The 24,712-nt window shown below is 36.5% G+C and overlaps 1 protein-coding gene across 7 annotated transcripts in view; it reads left to right on the top strand.

Annotated features, from left to right (window-relative positions):
* Window positions 1-24,712, top strand: part of SKAP2 (src kinase associated phosphoprotein 2) — a 330,384-nt gene that overhangs the window by 248,654 nt on the left and 57,018 nt on the right. For 6 of the 7 annotated variants that reach the window (XM_057304344.1, XM_057304343.1, XM_048213016.2 and 3 more), the window contains 3 exons: window positions 9,996-10,073; window positions 11,109-11,192; window positions 24,455-24,579. In XM_057304344.1, the coding sequence (XP_057160327.1) occupies window positions 24,502-24,579 (78 nt within the window). In that variant the 5' untranslated portion in view covers window positions 9,996-10,073; window positions 11,109-11,192; window positions 24,455-24,501. Of the gene's footprint in view, window positions 1-9,995; window positions 10,074-11,108; window positions 15,003-24,454; window positions 24,580-24,712 lie in introns of those variants that run through there. The other variant, XM_057304345.1, reaches the window with a different exon arrangement.

Here is a 24,712-nt window from a genome sequence, read left to right as displayed (position 1 = left end):
TTGGCTGTTAGAAAGTTCAGGACTGAATTGGAGTGTTATTAAAGGGGCATTAAGGTGGGGAGGGAAAAGGAGGATCACCTCTTTGCTCTCAGTTGTGATGACCCTTTCCTGCTCTCTCGGCTCGCTCTCTCAGTTTCCCTGTCAGTTCCTTCTTCCCCTACGCCTCATCAGTGGGGGACCGTGCCAGCTATGGGGAAAGAGGTATTATATTTTTATAAAATTATTTTAATGACTCAGAAGTTAGATATTCCGTAAATAAAAATCACCCTCCTCATGGTCATTTATGTATCTGACATTTCCCTTCTGTTTTCAGTGTTATGCTGGTTGCAGAACTATATTTTATCGACTTAGTGACATTCTTTTGATTTTGCACTGAACATTATCTTAGAGCATATTTTTAAAATCCTATAAGACAAGTATGAAATGAAGTTTTAAAAACATACCACTGAGAGCCCTGTAGGTGTTTTACTTCAAAATTGTACTTTGGCACTTTATTCTATTTATTTATTTATTTTTAAATTTTTGTGTATTTATTTGAGAGAGAGACAGTGACAGAGATAGCGAGAGAGAGCACAAATGGGGAGGAGAGGGAGAAGCAGGCTCCCGCCGAACAGGGAGGCCAACATCAGGCCCGATCCCAGGACCCTGGGATCATAACCCAAGCCGAAGGCAGCCACTTAACCGACCGAGCCACCCAGGTGCCCCTGTACTTCCGCATTTTAAATAAGTACCCTTGGTGATGTTGATGCATGCTTAAGTTTGAGAAGCACCATCTTATGATCCCTTGCTCAAAGTCTAGTGAAAAAGACAAACTTATGAATACATGATTTTAGCCTAATATTGTAGGTGGTGCCACATGAAGGTTTCTCTCCCTGGCCCGTCTCACATATGGCTGTTAACAGTTATTCCGCTCTGAAGCTATGGATCAGGAGGAGGATTAAGCGTGCAGTGTGCTTTTATTTTCAGATACTAGAAAAAAATGCGATACATCTACTCTTCTAATATTGAAGTTTTAATGTGTGTTCTTTAGTAATTTGCTCTGTTACATACATAACAATGCTTTCTAATTCTTTCGGTTACCCAGATGTACGGATGATCAGCAGTTCATAGTAAAGAGTAGGCCTGGGCATTTTATCATTCCCAGCAACATGCTGTTCTGCGGATGTTTTGGTTATGTGAGGTAGGCATATGCTCTAACTTTTTGCAAGCTAGAATTATTCTGGCACTGAGTTAGGAATTTTATAAGCAATTGCTGATTTGTTCTGTGTTAGGGTGATCTTCATCCAGGCATATGTCCCTGTAAAGCTATTATACTTTATAAATTTATATGTACATTTATAAATAAGAGTACTCAACATTTCCCCCAGCTTGGCTGATTGTTAAGGGATATGGCTCACAAGCAGTAACAGAAAAGAGCCGTATTGGTTTCTTGCAGGGATCATATCATCTGCTTGGGATTTAATATTTACTGAAAGTTTGACCAAGACAAATAGTGTGTTTGGAAGGATTGTCTGAAAAATGTGCAAGGTGTCTATTCCTGTAGGTATTCTATGGTCTTATCCTTGAGTTTAACAAAGCTGTTTGGGAGCTGTATGCTTGGGCTACCAGGTTTTGTGCTGTATAGAATTACTTTTAGTAAATTTTGCTTTGGTATTGTGCTGTTGGCTTGACATGAGTGATGTTATACAAAGCAGCCCTGGGAAACTTTTATTTTACATACTGTAACAATGTTATTGAGGACATTGAGAACACATGGGAAAGATTTCTTTCTCATTTCAGTACCAGGAACCAGGAATAGTTGTTATATATTCCTCCCTGAGCAATGATCTGTATTTATTTTATGGGTAATGAATTACATAATTTATTATTTCTTCCTTCACGTTGGTTGTTATAAAGCTTATAACTGAATTTTTGGCCCACTCCCGCTAAGTGTAAATAACTTTGTAGTTCCAACTTGTTTTGTGTTCTACCCTGACTCCTAGTTTTGCCTTGATTGATTACTTTTATTTTTTAAAATTTGAAATAATGTCATTTATAGAAAAGTTTCGAGAATAGTACAAATAATTCCTGTTATATCCTTCATTTAGTTTTTCTCAAGTCATTAACTTACAAGGGAAAAACCCGTAAGGCTAGGAGGAGATTTTTCAACAGAAATTTAGCATTAACATTTTTAAAATTCAGGCATTTGCTTTCTCTCTGTATACACACAATTTTCTCCTGTTTGTTTTAATTTCCATACCAAATGTATCTGCACAAATGCCTCTAAGATGCTTTGGGGGCGGGGGAATGAAGCAATAATAATAATAGATAAGAATGTGTTAATTTCATACCTATGTTGAAACCAGAGACCTGTGGAAAGACCTGTGTCAGACCGAAGGAGATAAATTGTGTGTGTGTGTGTGTGTGTGTGTGTGTGTGTGTGTGTGTGTGTGAGAGAGAGAGAGAGAGAGAGAGAGAGAGAGAGTTCTAGGGAGAGAGAGAGTGAGGGAGAGAGAGAAAGGAAGGAAAGACAGAGAACACCCATGTGTTTTAAGAGGATACTTCAGCACTTTGGCAGAAGAGGTGAAATGCCAAAGGCTTTTTGATTTAAATAAAAATTAGAGAGTTGTTTTCTTAAATAGAAATAGGTAATAAATACTAAAGCATGATGAATGTTTGGAAATGTATTTACTTTAGTAACCAAGCCCATTTTGGTAATCAAGTAATCAGAATAGGGTTGTAAGTAGAGTCTTAATTCAGAATAATTTCATATTTGATAGTTTTCATACTAGATATTTTTAATTTATTTAACCACCCCTCAGGAATATTCTTTTGGGAGATGGGAATAGAATGACAATTGTTTATATATGTGTTCTCTTTCTTCAAGGTAAAACAAAAACATATGCCTTATTATATTATGTGATTTGGAAGACATTCTAACTCTGCATACTCCTATTTCAGACACTTAAGATATGAGCTTATATTATTAATGGTTCTCTTTTTTTTGTACACAAAATAGGAAAAATAAAGGAATAAAAATGAACTTAGACTATTGCAAATTAGAAAAATGTTGTTCATATACTGAAAATAATTGTAAAAATTTATAGTTTAAAGCTCACAACATAAAACAGCTTGCAAAAAAACCCACAAAAAACTGCCCTACAACCTATGGGAAAATAAAACATAGTTGAATGGAAAGGAGCTAAAGATTTCAGTCTAAATTATATTCATTGCTAATTTTTATGTAATTTGCTAGAGGAAACTTCATGCAAAAAGAGCTTCCTTTTCCTTCCATAAGTATCTGTTTTCCCTTTACTAAGTTGCACGTTTGTGTGTGTGTGTTTAAACCAAAACGGGAATCTTTTAAAAGACATGTTTAGGAAGCAAAATGGACTTCTCTAAAGTCCTGTAGGAAGTGAAACAAACATCCTAGAATTTTAAATTTTAAGTTAAATATTTTAAATATATCATTCTGCTGTTAAGGAATTCATTTTAAATAATTGTGATTAATGCCATAGAGTAGTAATTCAATATTGTTGTCTTTTAGTTTCTGTAGATGGCATTCACTTATTTCCTCAATGATAGTACATGGCATTTTGTGAATGGGCTTTGTTGGACAGCCGTGGGGGTCCTGGTTCCACCACTTACTGTGTGTGGCCTTGATTTGCCATTGATAACATGCAACTAATAATGCCTACCTCTTGGGGCTGTGTGAGAGGGAAATGAGATAATGACTTGTATCATGTTTAACTTGTGGTAAAAGCTTAATAAATATTAGTTATTGCAGTTATTATTACCCTACCGAACCATGCTAATATTTGTTTATGTATATTTGTTAAATTATGATGCTTTTAAAAAAGAATGCTTAGAACTTATAGTCTAGGGATATGAAAAGGTGTGTTTCATATAGAGGTAGTACACGTATGGAAGGAGGAAGACCAATTACTATTATTCATTAAATTTTATGCATAAGTTATTTGACTTTTCTTTTAAAATGCTTTCAACAAATTTTCAGTAGGTCGAGTTTATTTTTCCTGGCTGCCTACCTTAGGTAATATTTAGAAAAGGGCCTGGCACATAATATACACTAGTAAATATTTATTTAATAAATGAATTAAGATTGTTCCTTTTCATTTATACTAATCTTTGCTGTGTATAGTACCATCAAATATTCTTTTCATGCATCAGATTTTTTTCCCAAATATCTATAGCTGGAAAGGAATTTGCATTGTTAAAAGGTATTTGGCTTTCAAGTTTTATTGCAGTTGTTTATTTTTTCAGCTTTCTTATTTTCTTGTGTATGGAACACTGGACTTGGCAAATTTGAATAACATTTCTTAATCTTAAGTACTACCCTACTAAATCTACACAGTAATTCTCCATTATTACTTACGTTGAAGGATCTGAAAAGTAAAGTTAATGAAATTAAGTAACTTGTTTACATCACAGAATTAGAGGTCAAGCTGCAATTTGAATCCAAGATCCAGGGTTTTAACCACAATTCTAAGATGCAAAATCAGGTTGGGGACACCTTTTTGTGTTAAAGATGAACATTAAATTAAAATTCAGTTCATAATTGTTTTATATTATTTAGAGTATCTGTGAAAATTGTGATATGTTTAGAATTTTATTTTTAACTGAAGTAAAAAGTATTTCCATCTTAAGCTTGTATCTCTTTTCTCAAAGTATTTATACATCACGGACTTTATAAAAAGGCGGTTTTTTCCCCTGAATTTAATTTTTTTCTGGCGACAGAGATGATGATTAAGATAGAGTCAGATACACACACACACACACACACACACACACACACACACACACAGATAAAACCAGTAGCCAATTGGTATATATAATGAGGGATTCAGTGAGCACAATAATAGCCCCCCAAAGAAGTCCACGTTCTTATTTTTGGAGCCTGCGAATATGTTGATACCTGGCAAGGGGGAATTAAGGTTGCAGGTGGAATGAGGTTGCCAGTCAGCTGACCTTAAAATAAGAAGATTATCCAGGTGGGCCCAAAGTAAATACAAGAATCCTTAAGAAGGAGCTGAAAAAATCAGAACCAGAGAGGGCATTGGGAGAAAGACTCAACTGGCCATTGCTGGCTTTGAAGATGGAAGGGGGATAAGAGCCAATGAAATAGGTCAGACTTTGGGAGCTGGAAAGGCCAGGAAATAGATTCTTCCTGAGAGCCTCCAGAAGGATCACAGCCCTGCTGACATCTTCATTTTAGCCCAGGGAGATGCTTTTTGGACTTCTGACTTCCAGAACTATGAGATAATAAATTTGCTTTGTTTTAAGCCACTAAAACAAACCAAACCAAACCAAACCAAACCAAAAAACAAAAATAATGTAGGCAGACACAGAGTAGCTGAGAAGTTACTCTATATAGGAGATCAAATTTGATTTAAGATCTTCCTGTAAAATTTGGAATGCCTGGCTGGCTCAGTTCCTAGAGCATGAGACGCTTGATCTTGTTTGAGCCCCATGTTGGGTGTAGAGATTACTTAAAAAATAAAAAAATAAAAACCAGTCCTATGAAATAGTTACTATCTCTATTTATTTATTTTATAATAATATTTTTTATTATATTATGTTAGTCACCATACAGTACATCCCTGGTTTCTGATGTAAAGTTCCATGATTCATTAGTTGCGTATAATACCCAGTGCACCATGCAATACGTGCCCTCCTTATCATCTCTGTTTAAAAGAAAAATAAAATCTTTATGTGAAATTTAATGATATATTATTAAAAAATAGCCTTTACCAAAATATAAAAGCATAAAGGGTGCCCATATAAAAATACTATATGAAATAGTAGCCTTGTTTGTAGGGTGAAATTTCTCATATTGAACCTTATTTTTAAATGACTGATTCAATATATTGATATGCGTTCATCCTTATAAATAGGTGAGCGAGTCTTACAAGGGTTTCCACAAATCAGTAACCTCTGGAATTTTTAGATAAAACATTTTTTAATTCCATTAGAAATAATTTTAATATGTTATAAGAATGTGGTACCTCATGGTCTAAGAAGTTAGTCCAAAGAATCTGAAAATCTTAAAGAGATTTTCTTTCCATCTAATTTTATGAGCTAGGGACGGCGCTCCTATATTAAACATTTATCTAAAAAAGCAGTCTTCAGACATGTGCTTAGGCAGTTCAAATTTGGATTTGTACTCCAAAGTAAAAGAAGCAGTTTTAAGTGAATGGGAAGGATGACGTAACTATATGGATAATATAATCCACATACTTTTGATCTATGACTTTTTGACATTATTTTAGTGGATATTGGTGAACACCCTTGATTTCAGATTTTTCTTAATTCTGATTCTAAGTTATTCCCTTAATTATTCTATGATTGCCATTTGAATTTTGCATATTGTGGTAGATTTCCAAGAAAATTAATAGCAGTCACAATTATATATGTATATATATTTTTGATATAAAATAGAAGCTTTTGACTGGACTCAACAAAACCTTAGGTATCTTTTGGGTCATATTCATGAAGTATTTCCTGCATGCATATAGCTGTTTTCTTCTTTGGTTTCAGATAGACCTATTGAAGACATGGTAGAACTCTCATGAGGCTATTGGAATTTCCATTTCAAGAAGTAGAGTTAATAAAGGCAAACTCAAATTACCCTAATAGTTATTCAGTTTTTGCTTGGTGGCTTTCAGAGTGACTTGCCACTTTACAAAGGGGCGGAGAGACCAACAGATGGTAAACCTGAGAGTTGCAACCTCTGCTTTTGCCCCCAGTGTCATCACATGAGTCACTATATCAGTCTTTAAAGCCTTGTGCCCAAGGCTTCATTCCCCTGGGAATTCTGTGGTCCTGCTAATAGGAAGCTGACCATTTTTGTGTCTAAGCATGATATGAGCCTATTTTTTTTTAAAAGGGAAATATCATATTAGGCTTAGAGATCAGCAGTACTAGCATATCATTGATCAGTCCTTTCTGAAAAAAGTAATAATGGGAAATGAGAAAATAAGCTCTGTGAAAGGAGCAATGCTAAGCTAACGTCATTAGCAATCTTTTAGTTACTGTAGTGATTATTTTCTTAAAGGTTATTGTTGTTTGATATATCCATTGAATACATAATAATTTTTGCCACTAAAAAAACCAATAAAAAAGATTTGAAATTTCAGATTTTCCATGTTGAGGGAGAATTATTAGAATATGAAAAATATTTAATGTATATATTTCTTTTTTTTTAAGATTTTATTCATTTATTTGACAGAGAGAGAGAGGGAGCACAAACAGGGGGAGTGGCAGGCAGAGGGAGACAGAGAAGCAGACTCCCTTCTGAGCAAGGAGCCTGATGTGGGGCTCGATGCCAGGACCCTGGGATCATGACCTGAGCTGAGGGCAGATACTTAACCAACTGAGCGACCCAGGCACCCCTAATTTATATATTTCTTTCACGGATCTTCCAGGCCAAGATTCTAGCTAGGAATCAGCCTTTAAAAGGCAGAAAACAATTCTTTGCTAGATCTAAAGGAAGTTATCAGTTGCTCTACCAAAAATATGTTTCGTACGGATTCCACATTTGATATCATTGAAAATTGAATCCATCTTGGAGCTTGGCCATTTGTTACTGAAAGTACAAGAAAAACATGAATGTGGCTATGTTTCATGGAATCCGAAGATTGGGAGGGCCTTAGAGATGATCTAATCTAAGTTTTTCATGTTTTATTTAGATGAGGAAGCTGATATCCAAAAGGCTTCGTGAGCTAAGGAAAGTCACAGATTTGCAGTGCTGGGATGTCATCACAGACCTCTCTAACCTTATACCATGCATCTGAAAGTCAGTATCAGTGTAAAACTCAGTGTTTAGGTATCTGCTAGAGCACAAAACCATTTTATTTAATATTTATGTCCCAGCTAAGTTTAGGTTTCTCTGCCTTGCTAGGACACAGTCTTTTTGTTTTGTTTTGTTTTAGTTTCCAGGTATACTGGTGAGTTTTTGTACTTAAAATTTTTTAGAATAAGAAAAAAAATGTGTTGGCAACTCTGTGTCTTTGTATCTATTATATATTCTCTAGAAACAGAGAAAATGCGTCTAACTTTCTTTGTGCAAATGTTAAGTAAAATGTAATTAAATTGTACTTGTGGAATAATGAGTTCTGAGCCAGTAATAGCTCTGGGAGCTGAAGCTCATTTATAGACTGTTCCTAAAGCTAAGTACTCAGGGTACCCTTTAGGCAGCCAGGAATGTCTGCAAGATACTGGGCATCATCTGGAAAGATACAGGAAACAAAACAGAAAGCATTTTCTACCTTTATACAAAATTACAATGCATGAAATACTGACATATATACAAAATATTAAATATAAAATATTACAGTAAAATATACAACATTTTTACCTTTGTATGGATCAAGTTTATTCTGAAAAAAGAAACACGGATACATTTACCAAACAACTAGTCAATTGTTTGTATTGGCTCTCCCTAAAATTCTATACATTTCAAAATCAGTGAGCTATTTAAAATATACTTTAATGATATTGTTTTGTTTATTGAATAAAATTGATCCACCATGGAACTGAAATTGGTGCTTTAATTTTAAACTTTATTAAGGAAAAATATCTGTGATTTTATAATTACTATGATTCCTATAATATTATTTAAAAAAAAAACTTACCTGGTAATTCTATGATGAATTTGTGTTATGATAAATTTCCTATCAAAACATTTTTTTAAAAAAAATTATAAACTATATTGATGCTATTTCCATTGGGTATATTCCATAAAAATTTTCATTAGATTGGTTGTTTTTCACTTGTTAGAGTTCCAGTAAAATGATGAGATAACTGTATTATAGTTATAATGATGTTTGTAAAAATATTGAACACTTAGGAAATTACCGAACAACCTATTATTCATGACCATGAATATATGATTTCTAATTGACTTAACTTTTGCCTTAATTTTTCAATTTTTTGTAGGTATCTAATATTTGTTTATGATAGTTCTATTTTCAGGATTTTTTAAAAAAGATTTTATTTATTTATTTGAGAGCGAGAGCGTGCTCGCAAGTGGCGGGAAGGGCAGAGGGCCAGGCAGACTCTGCGCTGAGCACAGAGCCTGACATTGGGTCAGTCTCAGGACCTCGAGATCATGACCTGAGCCGAAATTAAGGATTGGGCACTTAACTGACTGAGCCACCCAGGCGTCCCTCTATTAGATTGTTTTACCTAATTTTGGACTCTCAAATGTCATAGAAAAACCTAAAGCATTCCGTTGAATGTCTACAAGATTTCTCTGTTTTTGCTGTGTATCCAGAGAAATAAATTTTAGCATTTGATTTTTTGGGGGAAAAAATCATTGTATGTTTTACTTGGTAGGAATAGAGATATGCAGGTTAAGAGTCAACAAGCATTAAAATTCTTTTTTTTTTTATATAAAGATTTTATTTATTTATTTGACAGAGAGAGACAGCCAGCGAGAGAGGAAACACAAGCAGGGGGAGTGGGAGAGGAAGAAGCAGGCTCCTAGCGGAGGAGCCTGATGCGGGGCCCGATCCCACAACGCCGGGATCACTCCCTGAGCCGAAGGCAGACGCCTAACCGCTGTGCCACCCAGGCACCCCCAACAAGCATTAAAATTCTTGAAGTGTTAATATAAATGGAAAGAAGCTTATGTGATTTATTTGAAATTCTTAACTTCTCTTTCGGGGATTTATGGCATTTATTGATAGTAGTTCCCTGATCCTTTCCCTGGAGAATGTAGATCATAAAGTATTGCCCTGTAGAGATCATCCGGTTACATAATATTACTATGTTTGGGGGATTATAATATATTAAGATATAGGAATTCAGAACACTTTTTTCCTCTTGAGATTTACAGGAGAGAGACAAGTTTATGGAATGGACCTGAGACAAAGCTAATACACTTGAATTTAATTAATTTGGGTAACTGCAAGTACACTGAACCTAATGAGATCTGGTACTTGGTTTTTCTAAGATGGATTACTCACTACTTTTTTTTCCTCCTCTACTTCCCACAGGAAACCAGTTTCCTCCAATTGCAGCACAGGACCTTCCTTTTGTTTTAAAGGCTGGCTACCTTGAAAAACGTAGAAAAGGTAAACTGTAAGATTCTAAAAGAAAAATCTAAAATGGGTTTATCCTTATGTAAAACATGCATGCAGTATACATATGGAGCCAATATTCTCTTTACGTGATTGAAGAGTTTTTAAACTGTAGGAAAATCTGAATAACATTATCCCAACCACAAAACGTAGTTTTTAGCTCTAAATAATTTTTGGTAACAAAACGTTTGGTCAGGTTTTTTGTTGCCAATCTTGGTGATTTGTAAATGATTCAGGAGCTGTTTTTTGTCTGTTAGAGGAAGGCTGTGGGCCATGACAGTATTCTCAAGGATGGGATTTCTCACTGTTCTCCCACCCCACTGAGCAGCCCGTTATCCTGCACCTGACCTGGTGTACACCATGTCTGCTGGGGTTCACATCAAGCCTGGCGTATTGTCTGCCATTTTCTGTTATCCATTCGGTGTTCCTCTCCATTGGCTATGATAATTGGGAGTTGACCATATGGTCTCACTCTTTCAGCACCAATATATAATGGAAATGAAATATGGACGTGGTGTTATTATGGGAAACAGAAAGCAGAAAGTCTCTTCATTACCATTTTGCTTTTCTCACAGGTAGTCCCTTTGGGCCTTTCTATTTATATTCCATTTGCTTTCCTTGGTTTTCTTAGCTGAATTTTAAAGCTGAAAGAGATAATAGAAGTAATCTAGGTCAACTCCTCATGCCCTCCTCCCCCTTTATAACAGATGAGAAAATGAGACCCATATGAATCCGTTGTCTCAAAGGTGTGTCGTCACATGCCCTTTGGACAGTCCCTGTCAGGAAAGTATGGTAACCGCAAGTGTAGCAGCCCTATCTCTGTGTCACTTTATTCCTTTTAGCTTTGTTTTTGTTTGTTTCTTGGAGAAGAAGATACAAGTTAATTAGTCATAGACTTTTAGAGCTAACAGAAGTCTTAGAAATCATGTCAACAAACTTTTCCTTTTATAATAAGGAAATGGCGTTACATTTATGCTGTATGTGTAATGTGTGTTATCTAAAACTGTTCCTTTTCCCCCTTTATTGTAGATCACAGCTTTCTGGGATTTGAATGGCAGAAACGCTGGTGTGCTCTCAGTAAAACAGTATTCTATTATTATGGAAGTGATAAAGGTAGTATTGGTGTTCAGTCATACCAACTTCTGTTGTAGGAGGCTTTTAGGGGCCATTTTATACCCCCATTTTAGTAACAGAGTAAACAAGACAAAGGGAGAAAGAATAACTGAGAATTTTAATAATCATAGTCTGAGACTAACTTATAATTCTATTTCACTATTTGCCAAGTGCTCCAAATTCCAGAATGCCCTAAAAGTTAACACAATTGTGTTTTATTGAATTAGGAAGGAGATGAAAATCTATGTGGCTTTTCATTTTAGGAGTTATTTATCATCCAAGTTATTGTAGAATTTCTAGGGAAGTTAAGACTATTAGGGCTGTGAGAGTTTTGAAGGGAGGAAGAGCTTTTTATTCTTTCAAATATTTTTAAAAGAAAAATTTAGATAAAATGAAATCTGTGCGACACCTTTCTCAGCTTCTTTTAAAGATTTAAATAACAACAGCAAATACCTCTATAGAGATTACTGTTCTGAGCATGTTAGCTATATTAACTGTTAGCTGTCTAACTACAACTCTACTGTTATTAGCTCTTTTTATTTTACTGTTTGGAAAACTGAGGACAGAGAGGTTAAGTAACTTGGTCAAGATCACAGGGCTGATAAGTGGCAGATGTGGGATTTGAGCCTAGGCATAATGGTGGAGTCCATGCTCTAACCATTAATTTAGAAACAATAAGATACATTTTGTAACTTTACTTGCTAATTAATACATCTCTTAATCACAGCCCACATAATTTTAAACTTAGTATTTGAACAAAGTAATAAAAACTATTGAAATTTAAAGAATATAAGCTTTCTTAGTTTTACTTTTTTCTAGGAAAAGCAGGAGAGAAGTTGAATATTGTGAAGGTAATATAGAAATAGCTAGCATTCATTTCCACAAAGGACACTTAAGGAGAAAAAAAGGCATAGTAGTCCAATATTACTGAATATAAGCTTTCCCATGGAATTGTGTTTACATGTCAGCGTTGTTTGGAAATTTATGTTTCATTTGATATCACTTGCAGTTTTTAGGTTTTTTCCTTATTATAAAACTATATAGATATGATTATTGTACACATTTCAGATAAATTTGAATTGTATAGGTGATGCTAGAAGTTGGTCTCACCTTTTGGTTAATGGGGTTAACAAATTAAGAATTAATTTAGTGGCTAGTTTGCAGTCTGTCACTAACTTATAATATGTTCAAATGTAATAATGGCATCATTGAAGTGTAAACTAGAAGCAACTATCATCAGGCAGCCTTCTTTCTTCTGCTAAGGGTAAGCAGGTGATTTTGTCAGAAAATTTAAGCCTAAGTTCAGTTATGATTACCATAGGTCATAAACATACATTATTTTGACAAATATAATTTGGTACACCATTTGGATTGAGATTACGATCATACTTTTCCACAAAGAAATATCCTGTATTTCATAAGACCAGGGGAGGCATGTTTCACATCCTTGTGATTCTGATTCAGTTAGGTTTCTCATCTCTAATTTCTTTAAGACTCAGTGCATACTAATGTTTGTTTCCTGCACTCCTGGTCCTCACCAGTATATACCCACTGTTAGGTCAAAGATTAGCAGGAGTTTTCCCCAAACCTAAGGGATGTTCATATTTATTTCAAATAAATATATTTATTTCAGTAAATATGTTCTAGTTATTTTGCAGGTGGTATTAGTTAAATTCCTATATCTGTTCTTATTTGATGAAAACTTATGGTAAAAATGTTCTTTGTAATTTGTATTTTAATTATTTTGTGGTACATTTAACCACCTGTACCACTACTGCTTTTTAAAAATTACTGTTCTAGTGTTCTTTTTTTATGTAGATGTTTGAGATCTGGTGTATATTTCGATAAAACTTTTCCCTGTTACTCTGAAGTCTCCGTTGAGAGTTCAGGTCTGTTTTTAGTGGTTCTTTTGGCTGCTTCCTTTAGAATTTTTGGCCAGTTCTTCTTTTGGGGACTTAGGAAAAAAAAAATCTATCTTTGGACACTTTTTAATTGCTTGTTTGGCATGATCCTAATTTCCTTCCTTTGTATTCTTTTCTTTCTAGGAAAATGTACGTGTCGCGCGAAACTTTTACTTTCTTTTGTGAAACCAGATAGCTGATTTGTACAGCCTGGTTTACTATATATATGAACCATTTGGCTAAATGTAGAGCTATTGAGATATATGAGAACTCTAATCCTCCAACTAAGTAGGATTTAGATAAATGGATTATAGAGGCACAGAAGGAGTTGATACCACTTACTAGGTTAAACTCTTCTTTGTTATTGTTGGACAGATGCATAGTTCACATTTTATAACTTAACTGTGTGTGCCAAAAAACATTTTGACCCATCAGGATAGTAATGGCTTAGAAAGAGTAGTTCTAGCCTCTAGGGTAAATAATGCACTTACCTTTGTACCCATAAATAATATTTGTATTTATTATTCATGGCCGTTTGTAGCCCTTAAGTAATATATATATATATTTTATCACTTTATGAAATCACATCCATCCTTTTATCTCTTTATTCTTCCTTTGATCGTCACAAATCCTATTCATCAAACTTCTTAGATTTTAGCTACTCAGGGTGCCATCAAGGTATTCATTCATTCACTCACTCATTTATTCATTTTTATTGAATAAATATTTATTGGATACTTGGTAGACACTAGGCACTGGGTATCCAGAGATAATCCTGCCTTAGAGATACTCACTGTCTGAGTTTTGTGGGTGTCAGTGAGAGGAAGAGGAAGTCATGGGATTAGAGGAGGGGGCTGAGTAGGTAAACTGCTCATTTCAGTGCAGTACGGTAAGTGACTGAAATATGATATCTTTGGATAACAAGGGATAACAAGGATAACTGCCTAGGGGAGTTAGGAAATACTTCCTCATGGAGAGGACTCTTCATTGGGCCTTAGAGAATGAGTAGGAGTTTGCCAGATAAAGAAAGGTAAAATGGGCATTCCAGGCGGGGGAACAGCAGAGATTTTGAGCTGTCAAAGGCCTCGGATGATGCCAGAGTTGGAATCAAGTTGGAGCACAGAGTGAGTGAGGGAAGGGGTCCACAGGTCTAAAGAAGTGAGTTTGAATCAGATTGACAAGAGCCTTATGAGAATAAGGGCCTTGCTGAGTATTTTATCTTAAACATGACCTTTAAGCATAGGGCTCTTAGGAAGTAATGGCGATAGGATTGTGAAGGATGAATTGGACTGGATGGAGACTGGATCAACAAGATCATTAGGAGGACACTGAACTAGGCCAGGCAGGAAAGGTCCCCACAGGGCCACTGAGAGTCATATTAAGGATTTAGTGCAGACCTTTCTGGCTCCAAAGCCATGCTCTTTCTGCAACTTGGTTGTCATCAGCCCCTCCAATGTGCTTGTAAATGATAGCCCATTTAGGAACCTGTTCCAAACTCATGGCTTTTATTTTTGTTTTGTATTTTTTCTATTTAACCTCTATATGATTTTGAGTCAGCATTATGAACCTTATCTCTTCCCACTTTTAAGAGAGAAGTAGTTAGTTTGTAGTATCTCTTTTATTCCCACGCTACAGGCTTTGTTGCCCCTACTTCCACTCCCCGATTAAAGAAAATTCTGGTTACCACACCGTGTGTGGCAGCTGCAAGTAGCTTTGGTCTTATCAAGTCTTTTAAAATGTACATCAAAAGCTATTTATCACACCATGTGTTTAGAATTTTTTCATTGTAGTATCTTTTCAATATATAATAAAGTCATTAGAGAATTGGACCTAATTTGTTGCATTTCTGTACACTAATAGAGAAATAAAGAAAACAACCTTATTTACAACTGTATCAAAAAGAATAAAATATCTAGGAATAAATTTAACCAAGGAGGTAAAAGACCTGTATATTGAAAACTGTAAGACATTAATGAAAGAAATTGAGGAAGACACAAATAAATAGAAAGATAATATGTGCTCATGGACTGAAAGAAGCAATATTGTTAAAATGTCCATACTATACAAAGAAATCTACAGATTCAGTGTAATCCCTATCAAAATTCCTGTGGCATTTTTGAAGAAATAGAACACATGATCCTAAAATTTGCATCTACAAAAAAACAAACAAAAAACCAAATAGCCAAAGCAATCTTGAGAAAGGAGAATAAACCTGGAAGCATCATGCTCCCTGATTTCAAACTAAATTACAAAGCTATAGTAATTAAAATAATATGGTATTGGCATAAAAGCAGACACTTAGATCAATGGAACAGAATAAAGAGCCCCAAAATAAACCACACATATATGGTCAATTAATTTATGGCAGGGAAGCCAAGGATATACAATGAGCAAAAAACAATCTCTTCAGTAAATGGTGCTGGGAAAACTGGACAGCCACATGCAACAGAATGAAACTTAACCACTGTCTTATGCCATACACAACAAGTAACTCAAAATGGATTAAAGACTTGAAGTAAGACCTGAAACTGTAAGTCCTAGAAGAAAACGTAGGCTATAAGCCCCTTGACATTGGTCTTGGTGATGATTTTTTGAATCTGACATCAAAAGCAAAAGAAAAAGTAAATAAGTGAAACATGTCATGAAAAACTTCTGCACAGCAAAGGAAACCATCAGCCAAAGGAAAGCCAACCTACTGAATGGGAAAAAATTTGCAAATAATATATTTAATGACATATATAAAGAACACTTATAACTCAACAGCAAAAAAAAAAAAAAAAAAAGTCCAATTAAAAGGTAGGCAGAAGATCTGAATGGACATATTCCAAAGAAGACATACGGATGGCCAACAGACATGAAACAATGCTCAGCATCTCTCATCGTCAGGGAAATGCAAATCAAAACCACAATGAATATCACCTCGCTTTTGGGCCTTTGATATGCAAGTATTAACTTTAAAGTTTATCACAATAAACGTTAAGTAAAAAGCCTCATTTTCTGATTTTATAATTAAGAGGCCCTGTGATATATAGAGAAGTTAATACGTACATCTGACATTTAGTAGGATTTCATCAACATGCAGAAGTATTCAGGTACAAATCAAATCTTTTCAAGGGTGTGATACTGACAAATCAGGTTGGCTTGCAATAAAACAGGACACAGTTTGATTTAAAAATATATCTATACATAGATTGAAGATATGTATAGATTGAATATTTTAAGTCAAACTGTGTACTGCTGTGTATCTACATAAATCTATAGATGGTAGATTTTCTTTGAACACGTATGTGCCGGATATTCTTACTGCAGAGTGGTATATGATGCATTGGCTTGGGGGAGTGGGCACAGGGGCCCCATAAAATGGGATGATATGCGGGAGCCAGCTCACTGGGGCAGTAGGTGAATGAGGGCTTGTGAGCCAGGAAGGGAGGGGTCGGGTTGTTACATTCCCCAGGCAGAAGTTTGGCCTTCCCCGTGGGAGGGACAGTGAATGTTTGTGAGCATGGAAGGTGAGTAGATGGCATGACAAACTCCGATTGGATGTTGGAAAGATCATGTGGAATGGCACCTAGGTGGCTCAGTCAGTTGGGTATCTGCCTTTGGCTCAGGTCATGGCCCTGGCAAGTCCTGCTTCAGGCTCCCTGGTCAGTGGGGAGCCTGCTTCTCCCTCCTTCTCTCTCGGCTGCTCCCCCTGCTGTGCGTGCTCTCTCTCTCTCTCTCTTTCTGTCAAATAAAAAAAAACTTAGAAAAAAGATCATGCTGACAATTATCAGGAGAAGGTGAGACTGGAGGCAGAATGTGTGCTGAAGCTGAGAGTCTGGGAGGTTGTTTAGCACCTTACGCTCATGAGGGAGCTGCGGGTTCTCGCACATGGTTCTCGCACATGCTTTTAGCCCGTCATTTGCATGAATAGCAGCAGTGCCATTTGTTCTCTAATTATCGTAGGAGGCTCCAAGAAGATCATATGTATAGGATAGTAAGACCCTCTTTGTGTAATGTTTATCTTAACAATAGCATAACAATATGTTATGTTAGTCCAACAGACCCTATCGTAATGATCTGATTTTCAGCTTTAGAGGAAAACAGTAGATATGGCCAAAAGAAGTAGAAACAGGGCTTTAAATTCCCATTCTACAAAAATGCCTGTAATTTATTTATTCTTCATTCACTGTTATCTCATCTACCTTGTTTTTTTAACCAAGTGTATACCTGTGGTTGAAAATATGTACAAACACCATTTGATTTTTATGCTTGCAGTGTACTTCTATTTTAAAGGGGGAAAAAAGGTTTTGGAAATACCTAAAATTTCCTGCTATCAGACCATATGAGCCACACTGTTAATTCTAACTGAAGTGTTTCCCTTTAGACTCATAAATATTGCCTGTGTTTATTACTCAGAGCCTCTTGGGGCCCTCAAGTAACAAATATATATATATAGCATATAGTATTTTTCACTTAAAATAGTAATAATTTGATATTTCCTCGCAGTATAACTCAAAACACCAGAAGTATATTTCAAGTGGCTGAATTAGCATTGGCATCTGTGTTTCTGTGAGCTGCACAAACAAGGAAGAATGTTCATATGTCTTTACCTGAAGGCCTAGAGCAAGTTGTTAATCAGCTTGATGAAGTTTAATGGGAAGGCTTAGAATTAAGGGGCATATTTTCCTTTTTCCTACTAATAAGCATTAATACTTATGGAAATAACAAGAGTTATTCACCAAGGAGAAAGGCCTTCTTAAATATAAGAAGCAGATGTTACCAAAAAAAACCACATTTTTTAAAGATTTTATTTATTCGGGGCGCCTGGGTGGCACAGCGGTTAAGCGTCTGCCTTCGGCTCAGGGCGTGATCCTGGCGTTGTGGGATTGAGCCCCACATCAGGCTCCTCCGCTGTGAGCCTGCTTCTTCCTCTCCCACTCCCCTTGCTTGTGTTCCCTCTCTCGCTGGCTGTCTCTGTCGAATAAATAAATAAAATCTTAAAAAAAAAAGATTTATTTATTCATTTGAGAGAAGGAGTGAGCGAGTGAGCAAGTGAGAGAGCACAAGCGGGAGAGGGAGAGGGAGAAGCAGGCTCCCCACTGAGCCGGGAGACAGACATGGGGCTCGATCCCAGGACCCTGGGATCATGACCTGAGCTGAAGGCAGACACTTAACTGACTGAGCCACCCAGGCGCCCCTACCAAGAATTACTGAATGCATTACTTATCTTTTTGTTTGCTAGCCATTTGTTCCAATTCAGCTTTCTTGGTACAAACAACAGAAACCAACTTTGTTTGACTCTGCAGAAAAGGAAATTATTGGGGGAATATTGGCTCTCAGGCAGAATTGATGTGAAGGCTAAACAACCAGGCTCAGAAAGCAAGCATGGTCTAAGGGAGGTAAGGTAGCTAGAACTTCGGCCCAGTCTCTGCCCCCAAGGAGAGTCTAATTGGGACACACTGCTGGCCCCGGCTTTGTGTTCTGCCACCAGTCAGTGAATGCCACTGACACAGGAATGGCGCCAGAGCTCTCCCCTGATTCTTTTGTTAATCAGTTTGGATTTAGGTTCCAGTCCAGAGCATCTGATTGACTGGTAAATCTGCCTTCCTCCAGCTTCTGTGGTGGGAAGCTTGCTCTGCTCCCCAGCAATCTCAGGACTAAAATAGGAAAGTTGCTTGGGATCTTCAAATGACAAATGCCCATGACATATCAGGATACTAGATGATCTGGAATTATTTAGTTGCTATATGTAGTTGGAATTATTTATTTACTATCTTGGAAATGATAGGAGAGTGGTTGGTGTTTTAAGCATATTTTCTGAGAGCCAGTGAAAAGGAGAAAAAGCAAGCGTATTTGCAAGAAAAATAGGACTGATTGGAAAAATAGATGGCAGTAGGATGGAGGAAGAGAACGTAGGAGCGGTTGATGAAGAAAAAGGAAGAGATCAGGAATGATCCTCAGTTTTCTGGTTTGGAGCCCTCAGTTAATGGAGGTGCCATTGATTGAGAGGGAAGACACAAGAAAGATCACAAGTGTTGTGGGAGTGGGAATAAGATGATCTCCATTGTGGGAGTGTTATATTTATTGTGCCCATAAGACATTAAAGAAGTGAAACATGTATAGTGAGCAAATGAAAATTTGGATATAAAATCCTGAAGCTGGATTAAAAATATGGAATTATGAATCACAAGATATTGATAGAAGTTTAATCCGTAGGATTGGGTGAGGTTGCCCAGAGAAAACTGTAAAGCAGGAAGAGAGGAAGATTTAGAACATAATGCATCATGGCTGTTTAAGCAATAGGCAAAGGTTGAGGAGCCCATAAAGCAAGCTGAGAAAGTTGGACCCAAGTTGCAGGAGGAAATGCAAGATAACATTCATCTCTACCAAGATTTCATAAATTGCATGTTCTAGAACAGTGGTTTTTCAAACATTAGTATGTATCAAAATCACCTGGGGTGCTTGCCAAAACTTTGGTTTGCTGGAGCCACCCCCGGAGATTTCCATACAGTAAGTGCAAAGTAGTAGCCATTTCTGTATCTTTAATTGGCACGCAAGATCTAACGTAGTTGGTGATTCTTGAAATATACTTTGAGAAACGTCTTCCCAGGAGATAGGGTGAAATGGTTGAAAAAAAGCAAGGCTTTGGAATCACTTATGCTAGGGTTCTGGCTTTTACAATCTACTGGTTATGTGGCCATGAGCAAAGTTGTTGTTTTAAGGTTTATTTTTCCATCAGTGCTGGGGATGTAATAAATACCTTCTTTCTCTTAGAATTATTTCATGGTATATATGAGATATGTTATTAAATTTCTGGGCCTACAGAAGGTGCTCAGGAAATGTGAGTTGTCTTTGGTAGAAGGAAATAGCTATCATTAACCTCATGCGTTTTGTTTTGTAAGAGATTAGAGCCAGTTCTTTTTTTACCGTGAACCTACCGAATTAGAATTGTGTAAAATTAAGTTACTGATTTAATAGATTTTATTATCTAGTTTCTCCTGGGCAGACTTCAGTTCTGTAGACATTAAATTCGAACAGCATGATATAGGCAAGGTTAAAGTGTGAAATAGAAGCTGAGGGAAATTTAATAGAGGGACAAACACTTCAAAAATCCTGAGGGCATCAATGTGTTATAATATAAAAGCTAAATACTCAAATTAATACTACTAAATCATCAAGAAAATGTTATATTATGTTTAAGAGAATTGAGAAATCAGGGAAGTATATCTTTCAGAAAGATTTCTCTTATAACGACTAACATTTTACAGGTGTTTGGCGCTTAAAGGAATAAGCTTCTGCTGTTTGGGAAGTTCCCTTAGATGCAATGTTTATTTATCTTTTTCAGTTTCGGATAAATCAACTTATATGACTTTATTTCCCATTTGATTGGCATGTTACTATTTTTTTTTTAACAGTCTGTCTCAAGCCAACAAGTATCCTTGAAACTATCCTAGAAGGCACTGTGGAATTAACTAATATATAAATTATTATGGAGTGTCATATAATGCTATGATTTTCTCCTTTCTCTCTATCTGGAGGAGATGCTAATGTGAAGAGAGAAGAGCAGAGTCTTATCAAAGCTGTGTCTACACCCATTTCATGTCTTGAACTTTCTGTCCCACATTGGCTAATAAGAAATGTGGCTACTTTATGGCCATGCACTTGCAAAAGCTATTGAGAAAGAGTTATGAATTTCCTTCCATTCTCTTCAACGCTTCTGGTCCCATACTTCTACCCTCACTTGGATGCATATATAATTATTATTCCCAAATATTCAACTATCAGCTGAATAGATGTAGGTATTATTTTCTCTTTACTACTAGTTTTACTTGGTTAGAAAATACCACCTTTTGTTTTGTAGACCTAGGTCTTTCTTTGGCTGAATGAGGTTTTCTTGTGTTATATCTTTGGTTATTGGCTCTGTATTATTTGTTACTCTTCTGGAACACCCATTTTTTTCTTATGTTTTATTTTTTGTCAGTCTTCCATATCCATCACATTCCTCTTTTGTTTCTCTTCCCCTTTAGTCTTCCTTTTCCTGCCTACTGGGGTAGAAAGTTTTAGGTATATCTGATCTGATTTTTCAACAATGTTCAAAATTTTCAACTTTTTGTCACTTACTAAATCATTTGTTTTGCTGCTGCATTTTCATTTTTCCTTATACAGTATTTTCTCCATATTTTACCAGCTGCATTCCAATTTCTGTCTCAGCCATCTCTCTTTTTATTTTATATTACATTGTTTTATCTTCCACCTTTTAGATTTTTTTTTTTACTTTATAAAGGATGCAGAACAGTTGTTTATATCTGTTTCTCCCACTTTGCTCTTTTTTTTTTTTTTTTTTTAAAGATTTTATTACAGCCAGCGAGAGAGGGAACACAAGCAGGGGGAGTGGGAAAGGAAGAAGCAGGCTCCCAGCGGAGGAGCCTGACGTGGGGCTCGATCCCAGAACACCGGGATCACGCCCTGAGCCGAAGGCAGACGCTTAACCGCTATGCCACCCAGGCGCCCCCTCTCCCACTTTGCTCTTGCTTTTTACATCTTGAATGCTATGTTTTTGTATCACATAGTATTTTTGTGGCACCTGTGTTCCTTTGTTTGCTTTTCCTCTTTTACTTATGTTTGGATGTTATGTATCCTTGACTCTAATCGGGACACTTACCCGATTGGATTTGTGGCCTCTCTCTGGTTCATCTGACTACAGGCTGCTCATGTTCTCCTCTTAGACTCTAACAGAAGATCTGGTACATGGCCCTACAGCGTATTTCTGGGGGTTTTGTCTAAAGTGGATCTGCTAGTCTGAGGAGAGGTCACCTCGTTTGGCTGCCTGGTTGTCTCAGTTCTAGATAATCTCACCCAAGAAAGTTCCCTGCTCCCTGCAGTTCTTCCAGCTCAGTCTTTGTAGAGCGCCAGTTCTACATCTCCAGATGTAAACCACTCCTTATGCATTTCCATTCCCGCTGATGTTATATTGCCAAGAATTTCAGACCCAGAGTAAAGACAGAAAGCATGGGCTTTAGATGAGATGGACCAAGTGATTAGAGCAATTGAGCCCTTTTGCAGCAAGGGAGCCACTGTCTTTCATCTGGTCTTTAAATATCCTTTTTTTCTTGGAATGTTTAAAGAAATCTCTCAAAATTGTTCTGCGTGGCTTTACTGTTTGGCCTTCGACTATTTCCATTTTTTGTAATGAAAATGAAATCTTTTGGCAGTCTAGTGGATCACTGAGTAATATTCCTGGAACACTTAAATTTGTATCCTGTGTGTATGTGTGTGTGTGTTGCAGTGGGAAGGTGGGAAATGTGATAAGGTGTTACTAGAGTTTGTCTCACCGTACCTGTAATGCTCCCTTGCTTGTTTTAAATGCTCGATATGGATTTGTTCCATGAGTGGTTGAATGACTTAGTCATTTTTGAGAATGTAGGGTTAAGCAACAATACTTAGCCATTTATTCTTTTAATACTTTTCCCCAGTAGTATTTTTCTAGTTAGATATTTTGCAAAACATGTTCTGGGAGTACCAGTTCCATAGAATGTTCTATGAAAAAAGGGTTCCATGGAGATATCATGTTGGTAAATGCTGTTCACTGTCTTTCTCATAGAAATGTAATCAACATGTAAATATATTAAGGGCCTCAAGAAGGCCTGGATTAACAAAATCTGGTTAGCTCTTTTTAATTCAGTATTTCCCAAACTTATTTGATCATAGAAACCTGTTAATATCCCATAAAACACACTGGGAAATGCTGCTCTAAGTTTTGTTTTTTTCTGAACATCATAGAGTACACTGTAGACTTTTTCCATAAGGCAGACTTTTAATTTTTAGATCATGGAGAGATATAAATTAGGACTTAGAATGTTCAGATTTAAGTCAAGAATTTTTTTTTTTATTATTTGACAGAGATAGCCAGCCAGCGAGAGAGGGAACACAAGCAGGGCGAGTGGGAGAGGAAGAAGCAGGCTCATAGCGGAGGAGCCTAATGTGGGGCTCGATCCCAGAACGCCGGGATCACGCCCTGAGCTGAAGGCAGACGCTTAAGGACTGCGCCACCCAGGTGCCCCAAGTCAGGAATTTCTAACTCAAATATTTTTTCTCTTGTTTTAAAAAAAAAGAATAAATCTTTTTTTTTTTCAAGATTTTATTTATGTACTTGTGAGAGAGAGAGAGGGCGCAAGCACAAGCAAAGGGAGAAGCAGACTCCCCACTGAGCAGGGAGCCCCATGTGGGGCTCGATCCCAGGAGCCTGGGATCATGACCCGCAGATGCTTAACCGACACCCAAGTGTCCCTCAATAACTTTTTAAAAATGTATGTTACTTCAGCCATTAAATTAGTGTATTTTTAAGAAAAGGAGATAAATGTTTTATTGGGTCACGGAGCTGAGAGAGCCTTCCACCCCATGATAGGAAGCATTTCTAGATTTCCCCCGAGCTCAGTAAAAGAGACAGTTGCCCTTACTCATGATCTTGAAGTTGTGAGTTAACCTAGGAGGTAAACCTATAGCGGTGCAAAATGGTATAACTGGGTGGAGTCAGAAAGCAGACTAATTTTATTTCCATTTCCGAGTATTAAATCCTTTGTTGTATTCCTACTTTATTTGTCTTTAAAATAATATCTGACTAAAGCTCAAGTTGTCTTTCCTTTTGCCTCCTGCTCCTGTGGGATTCAGACATGCTTTACTAGCTTACCTGTCCCGTTCACTGGCTAAGAAGCCTGCTTTTCTTCGGTTTTGTTTCAGCAACTAATGCTTCCTTCCATGCTCGCTTTACCTCTCCTTTCCATCCAAATGCTTTGTTTTCCCCTCACAGCTTTTTATAATTAGTAGTTTTGCTTGGCTTTGCTTTTTAAATTTACAGTTCAGTTTATACCAATTTAGGGAAATATTTTTTAGAAGAAGAGCTGTGCTTTAGAGACCTTTTCGAAGGTGGGGTGTTAGAAGGCAGTACTGAGAAGGGATGGTGGTGAAAAAGCCCACTGGGTTTTTGGCTCCAGGTTTTCCCACTGGCTTATGAATCTGAGAGAGCCGTGGATTTGGAGTGGGTTTGTTTAGCAGGTTCTGAGTCCTGGTTCTTGGATTTTCCCTACAAGAAAGTGTCCTATTTCCACACTTCCTTCTGAATAAGGCTATCTGCGGACCTCTTCCTCTCATTCCCTAAGATACCCTTTGTGAACCCAAGCATCCCAAATACTTCTGTAGTTTTAGAATTAGAAGTGATATCTAGAAACATTATTTAAACTTATTGAATACTATGAAAACAATATGACCAAAAAAATACCCTTTCTATGAATTGACAGAGAAACTCTAAATAAAAAATAATCAACTGGGCATTTATATTCACTGCAATAAATGAAATTCTAACTTTTGTTTTATCCTCCATAGACAAGCAACAGAAAGGTGAATTTGCAATAGATGGTTACGACGTCAGAATGAATAACACTCTCAGGAAGGATGGAAAGAAAGATTGCTGTTTCGAAATCTCTGCTCCTGATAAACGTATCTATCAGGTTGGAGTTTTTGTGTTGTTTTGAAATTAAGTTGATAAAATGTTCTGATTTCATTTATAAAGACATTAACATTTTGTTAAAACAACTCTCCCTGACATGTTAGTAATAATAAAAGATACTGATTTAATGCAGT

This window comes from Ursus arctos, unplaced genomic scaffold (assembly GCF_023065955.2).
Source record: "Ursus arctos isolate Adak ecotype North America unplaced genomic scaffold, UrsArc2.0 scaffold_3, whole genome shotgun sequence".
Taxonomy (NCBI): Eukaryota; Metazoa; Chordata; class Mammalia; order Carnivora; family Ursidae; genus Ursus; species Ursus arctos.
The sequence above is the reverse complement of the archived record's forward strand: the minus strand, read 5'-3'. Positions and strand labels throughout refer to the sequence as shown.